This window comes from Larus michahellis, chromosome 4, assembly GCF_964199755.1.
Source record: "Larus michahellis chromosome 4, bLarMic1.1, whole genome shotgun sequence".
NCBI classification, from domain to species: domain Eukaryota; kingdom Metazoa; phylum Chordata; class Aves; order Charadriiformes; family Laridae; genus Larus; species Larus michahellis.
The window spans coordinates 46,039,261-46,051,900 of NC_133899.1; the positions used below are offsets into that span (position 1 = coordinate 46,039,261).

Genomic DNA, 12,640 nt, shown 5'->3' on the forward strand with positions numbered 1-12,640 from the left:
AAGAAATAAATAGAGAAGAAAGTCATAAATAGAGTTTAAAGGTATTAAAATAGTAATAATAATAATAATTATTTTAAAAGGCATCATCGTGGTAACTTGAGATTGCAAGAACAGCACTGACCCTGTGACCCTTAAGAAATGCGGTAGCCGCAGGTTGGCTAGATTAAGATACATATGTATATATAAAAGTATATATATATATTTATACAGTTTTTCTTGTTAATTTAACAGCTAGTTTTAAAAAAACTTTTAAATTAATTAAAAAAAAGTGTTTGTAAATACAGATGCACATAGCTTAAAAACTGCCTGAATAGCTGCATTCGGAGGCTTCTGGGGGGACCGCCTTCCAGCGCAACCCACCGATGTGGGCACGAGGGGCCGTGCCGGTGTGGGGGCAGCACCCGGAGAGGCGAGGCAGAGCCCGGCAAGCGGGAAGGATGCCCTGTGGCAGAGGGGCTCCTGGGAACAGCATCCCTGCCCTGGCCTCGTGATGCTTTCGGGCAGGCTCAGGGCTGGGCACGTGTGGTGTCATTTAAAATAGATTGATGGAGTCCAACATGTGCTTTGCGCATGGATTTTAAGGTGAGAGAAAGCGGGGGCCAAGCCTCTATAAATGCCAAGTCTGCTGCCAGGAGACTCTCCTCTCTCTCTAACAAGACAAGGGATACGGCGCTTAATCCTCTGGGCTCTTAAACAGCTCGGGTGAAATCCTGGCCCCGTGGAAGTCCATGAGGAAGAGCTACCCTTTAACTTCAGTAGGGAATGCAGCTAACCTCTTGAATGGCTGTGGCCCTCCGTTGGAGCCGCCTTCGGTACCTGCAAGCCTGGTGGGACCCGTCCCTGTGTGCCCACCTGCCCCAGCACCCGCTCCCCCGCTCTGCCTGCTGATAATTTGCCTCGTCAGTGATGTTAATGGGCTGTTTGGGCAGCGGCCCTTCACAGGACTGCCTGCTGACTGGGGCGAGCATCACGCTCCCCGCTGCACCTTGGAAAATGCTCTCGGCACTGAGCCCAGCTGCCTGCCTGAAATCTGCTGGAGACATCGCCTCCTGCCACCGGTCCCTGGGCGGCCCAGGACTCTCAGAGGCTTCCAGGTACAACCCTGACCGGTCAGCGTGATCCTGTCGGGTTCGGTCATCGGCATCACTTTTAGCACCTAGGCCCTGGTGCCCCATTGCTGAGCTGGGACATACATCCTGGCTGCTCGTGTGGGGAGAGGCCCTGGTCGTACACTCGGCGTGGTTAACTGCGTGCTGGTTCCCTGGGTTTACCAAGGCATGTCTCAGCATTTCTGAGGAGAGACAGTACTGCCGGTCTTTTCTTATTCCAATAAATATATATTACACTTGATCTAGCAAGGCCCTATCATTTACGTAGTGTATGGCAGTCTAAGCACTATAGAAGTCCTTGCGTACCTTGTTAACCTGAAACCTGACATTTGGTTGTAGCTTATTTGGAGCCTTTTCCAATACCACTAAATACTCCTGGACCTCGAACTACAAGATCTCCTAACACTGAGCATGAGGAGGGAGGGCAGGGTGACGCACAATTTTTTATGGGAGTAAAATCCCGTAGTTCCTTGGTGAATCTCGGAGACGGCTGCCCCAGCTGAAGCTGAACGGCGTAGCCACCCTGTGGGGGTGATAGTGCTCAGCTGGCCATCAGCTTCTCCTCGGTGATAATTCAGTGGGGCAAAAGGGTGTTCCAAAATTATTTCTAGCACTACAAGATCATTGAAAAATCTTGTAAAAGATTTAACCTTGCAAAGGAGAACTTACTTAACAGTTAGTGATGTTGCAGGTAAGAGCGCCGGGAAGGAAAAGCGGGAGGCACATTGGCTCAGACAAAGCAGGCCAGTTCTGGTGTCTCCTGCTTCCTCTGCAAGGTGAAGAGGATCCGAGGTGGCTGGAGATGGGGCAATGCCACCTCGTCCAGCCTCAGGTCCCTTCCCAGCCAGGTCCCTGTGCCGTCCCCCGTGCGGAGATGCCCGCCGCGGCTGCGTGCAGCAGAGCCCTGGGGTTCAGGGCTGCAGGGAGGGGCTGTCACCGCACGTATCTGACCCCAGGACAAGGCGTATGAGGAATCTGATGGCCCCGCACAACCGTGGCTGTGTGCTAGCGCTTGAGCTGTTTCTCAGAGCAGTCTCTATGGGGACCTGTGGATTTACACAGCAGCTGTACTCCCCTGCCATAGCTGCTGTCTCTAAATTGAGGGTAGTAATTCCTGACCCAGTAAAAGCCAGAGGAGACATTTTGCTGCCTCACCATGCACGTGACCCCCAACATTGACCGTGACCGTGGCAAAGCAAACCTCAGGTGCTCCCTGGGGCAGCCGGCCGTGCTGGGAAGCTATTGCCTGCTGGGGTGCCCGCCAGGTGACCAGGGAGCGGGCAAAGACACCCAGCGTGGTGGCACCGTGCCCTGTTGGGAAGAAAAGCATCCCCTTCACAGGCCTCTACGGCTCCGTGCTTCACCTCAGACTGCAAGATGGAGAGGAAGGAAGCAGGGTAGAAGGAGACAGGATAATGTTGCCTTCTTTCTAGCCCTGGGTATCTTCCCAGCTCTGTTCCCCGTTCAGCTGTGGGAAGTTGTGGCTCCTGCTAAGAAGACAGGAGCAGCCTGAGAGGTGTCTCTTTGCTGGTGCCAGAGTCCCCATCCAGTCCCCTGCCCAGGGCAGAACAGATCTGAGCAACACTGTTGACAAATTAGGAGGGGATGTTTTGTGTGTGTGTGTGTGTGTGTGTGTACGGGGGTGGGGGAAGCCGCTGAAATGCCAGCCGGCTCTTGCTCTTTGGAAAGGCAGATCTGGTGTCAGAAAAAGGAGTGGGGAGAAAAAATGCCCAGGTTATTGGGGAGGTGGTGGTGAGAGGGGACGCATCCCGACCCAGGTCTCACTGGAAGAGGTGCTGCTCCACAGCCTCCCTCTCCCTGCCTGATCCCAGGAAGCCGGGAGCTGCCACGTTCATGCTGGAAACACTCCACTTACGTTAACATATGTACTTTATATGCCTAGGGTAGCTAAAAGTGCTGCATTCAGATCCCCGAGGAGGCAACTGCTGTCTGGAGTCCAAGCGGATGGATTTATTGGGCTGTCCCCATGTGCTCTCTCCGTGTCTGGCGGGCGCTGGGCTGCAGCCCTGTCATGTCGCCCAGGAGATAGCGGCGCTGTGCTCCTTCGCTTTCATCCTCAGGGCAGCGATGCTGGAGGTCTTGCGGTCCGGCTCGCTGTTCAGCTCGTAGCCATTGAGGCCAGGGCTCATCCCGGCTGTGCCGAAGAGGCCGCCCATGTGAGTCTGTCCCACGTGGCTGCCGGGGCCGGAGACGCCGAGGAACTCGGAGACGCCGCCGGCCGCGTGGGGGTGAGCATGGGGGGACATGCAGGAGGGCACCGTCTCGCAGGGGACGACGCAGGCAGGCACGGGGGAGGCAGCTCCGTTGTTGCCGATCCAGGAGGGGTTCTGGATCTGGGGGTGAGAAAAGAAGTGTCAGGGCTGTCCCGTGTGGGATGTGGCCGGTGGCTGGCCTGGGGAGAGAGAGTGTGTCCGGCCCTGGCCCCTGGGGCCAGCCAGTGCAGCGGGATGCGGCATGCTGGCCCCTGCAAGCAGTGGCTTCCACAGCCCGCCCTGAGCCAGTGGGTCCCCTCCAAAATCTGTATGCCAGCCCGGACAGCGGCAGGGAGCGTGCGAGACTAACTTGCAGGGGAGCAGGACTGTGCCCCTCCTCTGCCATAGCGTCTCTCTGTTCATCTGTTCCTGCTCCCAGCCATTTCTCTTTCATTTTTTGGTACCATGAGCACTTTTTGGAGCAGGAATGCTCTCGACACAGAAAACCTGGTACCATCCACCGTGTTACTGTGGGCCTACCTATCACAGGGGGAACAGGCAGAAAGGGATGCTGTGGGGCGGCTGATCTGCCTTCCTGCCCCAGCTGGGGGCAGTTTTGCCAAGGCAAAGGCTTTTCGTACCACACAGACATGCCCATGGGAGCTGAGCTGCCTGCAGCCCCCCTGCCTCTTGTTGCCCATTGCAGAAGCATCGCCTGCCGTGCTGCAGAGCAGAGCCCTGCGGGGCCACCTCGTGCAGCCATCTGGGCTCCTGCAGTGTCCCTCATAAAAGGATATTGCAGAAGAAGAGAGGGGGGGGCTCAGTATGTGCCAGCAGGAGTAGGTGCACTGCGGCTCGGGGGGGTGGACACAGGCACGCAGGATGAAAGCGGGGATGAGGCGAGCAGCTGGCTGGAGCGAGAGAGCAAAGGGCCCTTCATCCCACCGCCCCGCTGCACCCCTCACCCTTGGGCCCTCTCTGATCTCTTACCTCCTGCAAATTGCTTTTCATTTTTTTTGATCTCTGGGGCTGGGAGAGGAGGGCAGCATGGAGGGAGGGAGCAGTGTAAGTTACAAAGGCAAGAGAATGGAGTGCTGAAAAGGCTGCTGAGAGCGTCATCTGCTTGAAAAGCTGCTTTGGCATCTCTCAGCTGTTTCATAAGGGCTTCTTGTTCAGTTTGGGGGAGACGCCAAGCAGGAGAGAGGTCAAACGCTCCTGGCTTGGCCGCGGGGGAGCTTTGGTGCAGCGCTGGCTGGGGAGGTAGCTGACAGACGGGGCGTCAGGCGGGGAGGGCTCCCAGCAGATCTGCGAGGACAAGTCGGGTTCAGAGCATCACGCCTGCAGAACTGCGCCCTCCAGCAAATTCTGGGTGGCGGGAAGAGGAGTCGGCAGGATGGAGGGAGTGCTTTGTGGGGGCACAGCCTAGCCCTCCAGCTAATGAACGCCCGTCTGCCCTGGCAGCGTCTGAAGGCAGCGTTGTGAAACAGCGGCTGGGCCAGTGCTTAGGAGGCTACTGTGGTGACAGGTTTCCCAGGCAGCTGTGTCACCTGCCTCCTGGGCCAGGGCAGGAATGATCTCAACAGGACCCCGGAGCAGCCCCAGATACCCCAAGAAGGCTGCTGCTACCCTTCCTTTGGAGCACAAACACACAAGCCCCATGGGACGCATCCCCAGACGTCACTGAGCACGCTGTGGGTACCACAGCCCATTACTGGGAGATGGCTCTGGGAATTTGCCAGGGGAAAAATGCTTTTGCCCAGCTGCCTAAAGAAGCAGCATGGAAACCTAGGCAGGGTAACAAGAAGTGTTCCTGAGAACTACTGGCTTTTACGCATGAAATAGCCTTTGGGACCTTTTCCAAACCAGTGGGAAGTTAGCGGGCAGCAGCACACGTGACGGGAGAAGGACAGCGTAACAGGATGTGCTGAGCAGGGTGACCTGTGGCCAAAGGGTGGCCGCACCATATCACGCAGGGCTGGGCTTGGTGCCTGCTTTAGAGACGGCTGCTTCGGGCCAGGGCACAAGGGAACTGGGCAGGACACCCGGCTAAGTAACTCCTGGCCTTTCAGTGCTTGGCCATATAGCCCCAGCCCCGGCGCTCTTGCAGCCTTGCCCGAGGGCAGGTGGATGAACCCGAGAAGGGAAGCATCACTTGGGGGGGGGAACGGGAGCAGAAGCGGTGTGTCCAGCCGGCATCGGGACAGATGGACCAGGGCGGGGAATGCGCTCACCTGGGCGTAGTTCTCAGCACGGGTGAGCAGGGGCAGCTCGTAGGCGGTGGAGAAGTGGGTCCGGACCTGCTGCATCTGGCCGAACCGCTCCCGCTTGCGCCATTTCGCTCGCCGGTTCTGAAACCACACCTGGGGAGAGGGCGACAGGGGGGCTGTGAGCAGGGGGGCCGGCAGCGACTGGGAGCCCGGCAGCCCTGGGGAGCCCACGGGCAGGCAGGGCTTCACACACCAGCCCCACAGGGGAGCGGCCATCCTGCCCCACGTCCCCGGGGGGGTCTGGAGCCAGCCTGCCCTCACAGACTGGGAGCACCACAGACAAAAGGCGATGGCCGGCTTTCAGTGTCCTGCCTGTCTAGGGACAGTCACAGCTCTTGCCTCCCACGGCCTGGTTTGCCCTGGGATAACCCATCTTCCTCCTGCCCCTGAATCGGTGTTACCCCGGCGCTGGCCACAGCTCTCGTGCCGTCAGCCAGTCTCAGAGACGCGTGAATACACCCGTGTGTGCTGCTGCCAGGCTGAAACCAGCCGTGCTGGGGCTTTCCCCGAGCCTAACCCTGGCTTCTGATGGTGCCGTTGGCTGAGAACTTGCTTTTCTCACTGAACTCTCAGTCTTATTTTTCCTAACTGTTAAAAAAAATAAAAAGTGTAACACCCCTCCCTCCTTAGCTGCAGGAGAGGACAAGTGCCCTCTACAGAGCTTCATGTCCTTTGCTTTTCACCGAGTTTTCTTTGCAGGGTTTGCAGCGCTCTGCTTCACAGTGCTGCCCAGATCCCTTCAAGGCAGAGGAAAGACCAAAACTCTGTTTCTGCTCTTATTTTTACTGGCTTGACATCAGTGTGGATTATTGCACTGTTGTCAGCACCATTGCTCCTGATTTGCATCAGCCTAAGAGAGATCAGAGCCTGGCCCAGTGTCTTCAAAGCCTCTTGAAGCTTGTGAGTCAGGGAAACACATCAATCAAGAGCCGCTTTGAAGGCAGCGAGAGATGCAGGCGATCACCAGGGGCTGGGTTGTGCAGGTCACGCCAGTGCATGAAAGCAGCAGCCCTAGAGACGCTCGGTTCTGCTTCGAGTTTTACACGGTGACCGGTGGGGGGGGAGGAAGGGGGGGCATCGCTAACGAACAGCTCGGCCCTGCCTGCGCCTGGCCATGGGGCAGCCCGGCTGCTTGGTGGGCAGCTGGGGCAACCAGGCGCCAGGTGGGAGGCTCACATCCGTGGAGAATGGTGGGGCGAGCCGGGCACTGGGCACAGGGTGGGGGGGCAGGCCGGCTTTTGGGGGGGCAGGAGAGCGGTGGCACTTGCAGCCTGCATCAGCGCAGCTAGAAGCTGCTACAGGGAGAGACGGGCTCTGTGGTTTCTGGTCTGAGCGTGTGCTGGAAGAGTCATTTCAGGCTCTCCTGCTTCAGTTTCCCCCTCCCCACCGTGCAGGCAGCCTTGTGCTGGCCTCTTGCAGCTCCCCACCGCGGCCAGCCCCGCGGTACGAGTGGGCAGCTGAGGGCTGGCCATGCGCTGTGGTCTGCTCGGCGAGGGGAGCAGGCGGGACGGCCCCCGGGCACGTCCTCCCCATGTGGGCTGCAGATGGTGTAGGGTTTAGCGCCCTGCCCCGCGGCCGTGGCAATGCCACTGGCATGGGCCATCCACAAGCCAGCCGGACCGGCCACACCCAAAGCAGCAACCTGATATTACCCCCCCACCCCGAACCAAAAACCCTACGAGGATTTTCAGCGGGTGCAAAAAGCACCAGCAGAAAGGGCCTAACATAATCCCAGCTGAGCACACGCTGCACATGAAGAGTGTCCTACTGGAGCGGGTTTGATGCCCCAGGCGTCTGTCTGCTTTTCTTCTACCTCTTCTTGGCACGGCCGCTCCAGCCCAGCTGCAGGCCAGTCCCGGGGCTGGCCCAGATGATGCCGCTTTGATCTGCAGATTCAAAGTTAGCGGTGGTGACCCGATTCCTCCTCGGGCGGAGGAGGCCCCGCTGTGCACAGAGGGGTGGAGAGCAGGTAGGGAGCAGAGCGCTGGCTGCTCGCAAGGCTGGGGCGAACATATGCCAGGCATATGCGGCCATTCCTCTAGCCTGGCGAAGGCACCGGCCGGCCTGCCTGCCCGCCAGCCCGGCTGCACACCTGCGCTGCCGAGCCGGGGAGCCTGGCTGAGCATCCCTCCCGGGAGCCGGGCAGCCGCCCTGACGGAGCCACGGGGAGGTTTCCCGGGGCCGGCGGAGGCGGAACAGGGTCTCCAGCACAGGCTTCTCCTCTGCTGCTCCTCATTTACGCATCGGATTGAACTGGCGCTGGCAGAGCAAAATGGTTTAAACTGGCAGTTCCTGCACTGCCAATGCCCACGCGGCTGGTGGGCTGGGAAGCTGTGGAAAACCATCACCTTAGGCCGAAAGGAAGAATGCCTTCAGCCTGGGGGCATTGGAGATGCTCTGAGGGCTGGCAGTGAGACACTGCTCCAAAACGCTTGCGACAAGATTTGCACTGCTTTTTAAAGTTCTCCTTTCTCTTCTGGTCCAGGTCCTTTTAGGCTGCTTGGCATCTTGCACTCAGGTGTCTCCAGGCCTCCACAGTGCTTCAGGGAAAACGGGTCAGGCAGGTCAATAGATAGTGTGACGATGTCAGCAAAAAACCAAATAATCCTAAGTATTTCCTGGCTTCCTCAGTCTTAGAAGACACCTGCTTTTAAAAAGCAAATCTAAAACCCAACAGAAGTCCATTTTCCTTTCACTGCCTGTCACCTTTTGTCAAGCGAGGCTGCTATGGGACAGGGATGTGACAGCTGAGGTTGCAGCAGTCGGTGCAGCGTGTCCTCTGGGGTCAGGATGGGGTACTCCGCGCAGGGATAAGCAGTCGCTGTGGGCTGCGTCTCAGTGTTAACAATTAGAGTGGGAGTGTAGGGTAATGTCATTTATCTGACTCCTGCAGACAATGCTTTGATAAGCCCTGATGTACCAAATCAGCCCTATAAAATTCTACAGAACAGAAAATGTTTCATGTCTCCATAAACATTCAGCCATATGCTGGTACCTAAATCCATATGCATACACAGCTGACGTGCTGCGGGGGGTGGAGAGGCCGGGAACGGCCTGAGACAAAGAAAGCAGGAGGCTCCTGCTCACTGTCCTGCTGCCACCACCCTGGCACCCAGCTGGCGCTGCAGCTCTGCCCCTGCCACCAGGCCCCACGCACCCCGCGCCGGGCACGGCTGGATGGGCTGAGCCGGCACCTCACGCTCTGGCCATGGATGGATACTTGGGGACTGCATTGCTGCGTTCGTCCTTCCTCCAGGTTAAAGAAAAAGATGATTTCCCCTCTCTGCTACCTGCGGCGGAGGGGGAGGTTGGCCTTTGCGGACGTGAGGGTGGGCTGGTGGCAGCTGTGGGGCTGGATGCAGCCCGGTGCCCCATGCCCTGTGTTCAAGCCCCCCTCGCTGCATCGCTGCCTGGCTGCAGGCAAGAGCTGCCCACCGCCTTCAAGCTTCACGTGCTCCCGCTCTCCCGCACCATCCATTCTGCCCATCCCTGTCCTCCAGCCCTGTTGCCCTCCTCCCTCTGCTCAGCCTCTGTCCGTCTGTCTGTCTCTCTCTCTCTCTCCAGGACCCCATCCCTCTGGTACAGGCCAGGCCGTCTGCCCTCTTCCCAGAGATGGCCACCAGCCCTTTACTTTCCAGCCTGCAAGAACAGAGCCAGAATTCATCCTTGAGCGCTGAAACTGGACACCATTTTATCAGTGGCCTGGAATGGGAAATTGGAGCCTGGGATGAGAGAATTGAATAACTTGAGCTTGTTTTCATTTCATGTTTAATTTCCTGCAGGCTTAGCTCAGTCTTTCCGCTCCTTCCACCAGCCTCCCAGGGTTTTATGGGGGAAAAGGGATCAAGATATATTACTTCTTGCTTTGCTTTGCTTTTTTTCTTTTCTTTTTTTTCCAAGGCGGTGATTTTGCTACAGCGGAGTTTGACATTTCCCTCTCACTTTCAAGCCCCCGCTGCATCACAGGCTCACCGCCGAAAACATTTCATTAACGGTCCCAGCAATCATAAGGCTGGCTCTGGGCGGGGGGGCTGGCTGAGGGGTTATATTCCCTGGCCGCCAAGCCTCCTTCCAGCCCCAGCTCTTTCTCCTCTGCCACAGGGCAGGCCGGGAGGCAGAGGTACTTGCAGCCCAAAGCTGGGCTGGCGTGGGCTTGTGTGTGTGTGTCTGCTTGCAAGGGGAAGGAGCCGTGTGTGAATACACGTGTGCGTCTACCACGTTTCTCCAGTGTCATCGCCTCAGAAATCTGCTGCAGCCCTGGATGGGCTGGAAGAAGCTCAGGCAGTTGCCGGTACCAAGCAGGAACTCTTTCTGGGGCTCTGCAGCCCCAGACATGGAAGAGGAGGAGAAAGGAATGGGATATGCATGCCATGTAGGATTACACGGAAACAGTGCACACCTTTGCAGGTTTGTTTCCGAGCCCTAGCAGCCTCTCCCTGGTGGGGTGGCTCTGCCTCTGCGCAGGGCTTATGCATGGCTCCCATGTCGGAAAACAGGGACGTGCAGTAGCTTAATAGAACTTGGCTGCAAGAGGCCAGGTCATGGCGGGCAGGCAGGGAAAACGCAGTGGGAATTAGCTTTGACATTGTCAAACACCAGCACCGATGGCTGGCAAGCAAGGCAGGCAGAGGAATGGAGCAGAAGAGGGATCAGGCTGCGGGATGCCACCGCTCCGCAGACAGCACGGCCCGCCCCATGCCCGCTGCTGGCATGAGGTCTTCTCCAGGCACCGAGGTCTCCGTCAGCTCTTTCACTAATGAAGCATGAGCTTGGGAAAGGGATGGAAAGAAAACAGAGCTGCCGCTTGCCTGTCTGGGCTCTGCATCTGCCCCTGCCTGCAGCACGGTGGCTGGTTGTGCTCCCTGGGGAGCCGAGCCTGGCCAGAGGGGACGACCTCCAGCCAAAAGCTGGCTCAGCTGTGGGAGGGAGCATCACACCTCAGACCTGCTGGGCACCTTGCCTTCCTGCCGCTCTGCTTTGCTTGGTTCAGCCTTGCAGGCAGGTGAAGCTGGCCTCCATGAAAGTAGCCCAGGATGCTTGCCATCCCTTAGAGGACCGTACCTTCCTTGGAAAAGGCGCCGTTGAGCTCCCCTCGAAGCCCATGAGGCTGCAGTAGGTGTGTGCCCAGACACCCCAGAGCAGCCAGAGCCCCTGCCAGCTTGACAGCAGGCGCCTGAGTACATGGCTGCTGTTTGGCTTGCAGAAGGAAACAAGTAAGGGGCTCGTGACTTATTTGTGATTTTCACCCTCTGCCTTGGTGCTGGTTGGGCCCTTGGTCCTTGCAGTAGGCATCTGCTTCTCCATTGATCCCCTGGGCTGCTGCCCCATGCCCGTGCCCGCTCTTCAGCTGCAAGCTGATGCCCTCGGAGCTGCAGCGGGGAGGCACTGCAGAGCAGAGCTGCCCAGAGGGGTGGGAGGCCAAAGCCAAGCCAAAACAAGCTACAGCGTAACCCAGAGCTGGAGACAGGCGCTAGGGTGATTCACAAAGGCCTTGGTCCCGAAAGCCTCCCTCGTGGGAAGCACAGCCCTGTGCCATCAGCAGAAGAGCCCCATGCCACCCCAGGCCGTGTCCCCGTGCCTCATAGGGGCTGCCACCACCGTGCCAAGGCTGAGCACCTCGCTAGCCAGCACCCCAACCCCCTGGGAACCCACGTGAAATACCTGGCACCCGGGGTGCCCCCGAGCCTGCCCAGCCAGCACCCACAGCACTCGGCACAAGCCTGCAGGTTCTCGCTCGCCAGTGACAGGGAGACTGCATTTCTCCCCACGGCACCGCAGCCCTTCAGCATGGGGCAGTGGCTGGGTGCCAGCCCGCAGCCCGAGGGACAGGGTCCTTCCCAGCGGGGCTGGGGGAATGAGTGAAATGCACGTGCTTACCCCTTTCACCCCAGGGTAAGTGCTCGAGCAGCCAGGCCACTTAGACAAGTCCTTCAGACGCTCTGTTATATGAGCCCTGTCATCGCCATCCCAAGTGAGAGGTGCAAGCTGGCGGCCGGGAGAGGAGAGGGGCTGTTCTCGGCTGCCCATGCCGGCGGGCTGCTGGGGCGCTTCTCTCAGGGCAGGGTGAAACCCCCAGGCTGTCCACCCCTCCCCTTGCCAGATTTCCTCCTGGCTGCCTGAGGAGGTGCTTCTGCTGTCGGCTGCAGTGTTATCCAGTGGTAAAGTGGTGAAAAAAAAACCCCCTGAGATCATGGCTCACATGTAACGAACTTGTGGAATGCATCTGGCTCGCCCGCCCTGGCTCTGCTGGCCAGCCCTGCACGCTAGCTGGGATGTGCTAGCTGCGCACCCGGGCTCAGAGGCGAGCAGGAGGAGCCTGCCACCCTCCAGCACCTCATTCCCATTCCCGAGCTAAAGGAATTTCATGCACCGTGCAGTCGGTAACCCGATGCTGCGCCCGGCCTCCCAGGAGACCCCATCAGCACTAGTGATGTGTCCCTGGGAAATCAAGGGCTGCGTCCAGCGGCAGAAGCAAAGAGCTGGTGCTTTCAGCGCTGCCTTCCCCTGCCCATCCCGCAGTGCTCAGCACGCTACGCGCAGGACCAACGGGAATCGCGCTGCTTTCTACTGAAATGCAGCCATGTCCGGCCTGAAGAGAAACAGCTGTGGGGAAGAAGAGCATTGCAAACCAATTTAGGCGAGCAGACGAGAAAAATCCCGCAGCTAGTTGAAACTGGAAGTAAATGTACAGAGAAAGGATGCGTTTACAGGATATATATACAGAAAAATGTACTTATGAAAGGATGCTGGCCTGACTGTTTGCAACAACTGCTTGTAAATGTTAGAGCAGAGGAAAAGCTGGACTGCCTGGGACCTGGGAGTCTTCCTGGTATAAAATGATAATCAACTGCCTCCACACGCTAGATATTCTCAATGCTAAGGCAGGTTCTGGGAGTGGTGAGCTGATAAATGCCTGCAGACGGAAGTCACAGGATTAGCTAGACTGGAGAATGAGAGAGAGCCTAAGCTTCAGCAGAACCTTTGATGGCCATCAAGGCATGAGCTGCAGATGCCCGCTCCAAGTGGTGGTGCTCCTATTTGCAAATGCTTC

At 57.9% G+C, this 12,640-nt stretch overlaps 1 protein-coding gene across 1 annotated transcript in view; it reads right to left on the reverse strand.

The window, feature by feature from the left end:
• Positions 1-3,139: 3,139 nt before the first annotated feature.
• Positions 3,140-12,640, reverse strand: part of ALX4 (ALX homeobox 4) — a 41,131-nt gene continuing 31,630 nt past the window's right edge. Inside the window, exons 3-4 of the mRNA XM_074582424.1 lie at positions 5,554-5,682; positions 3,140-3,463 (exon numbers count right to left, since the gene is read on the reverse strand). Coding sequence (XP_074438525.1) covers positions 3,140-3,463; positions 5,554-5,682 — 453 coding nt within the window. The remainder of the gene's footprint in view (positions 3,464-5,553; positions 5,683-12,640) is intronic.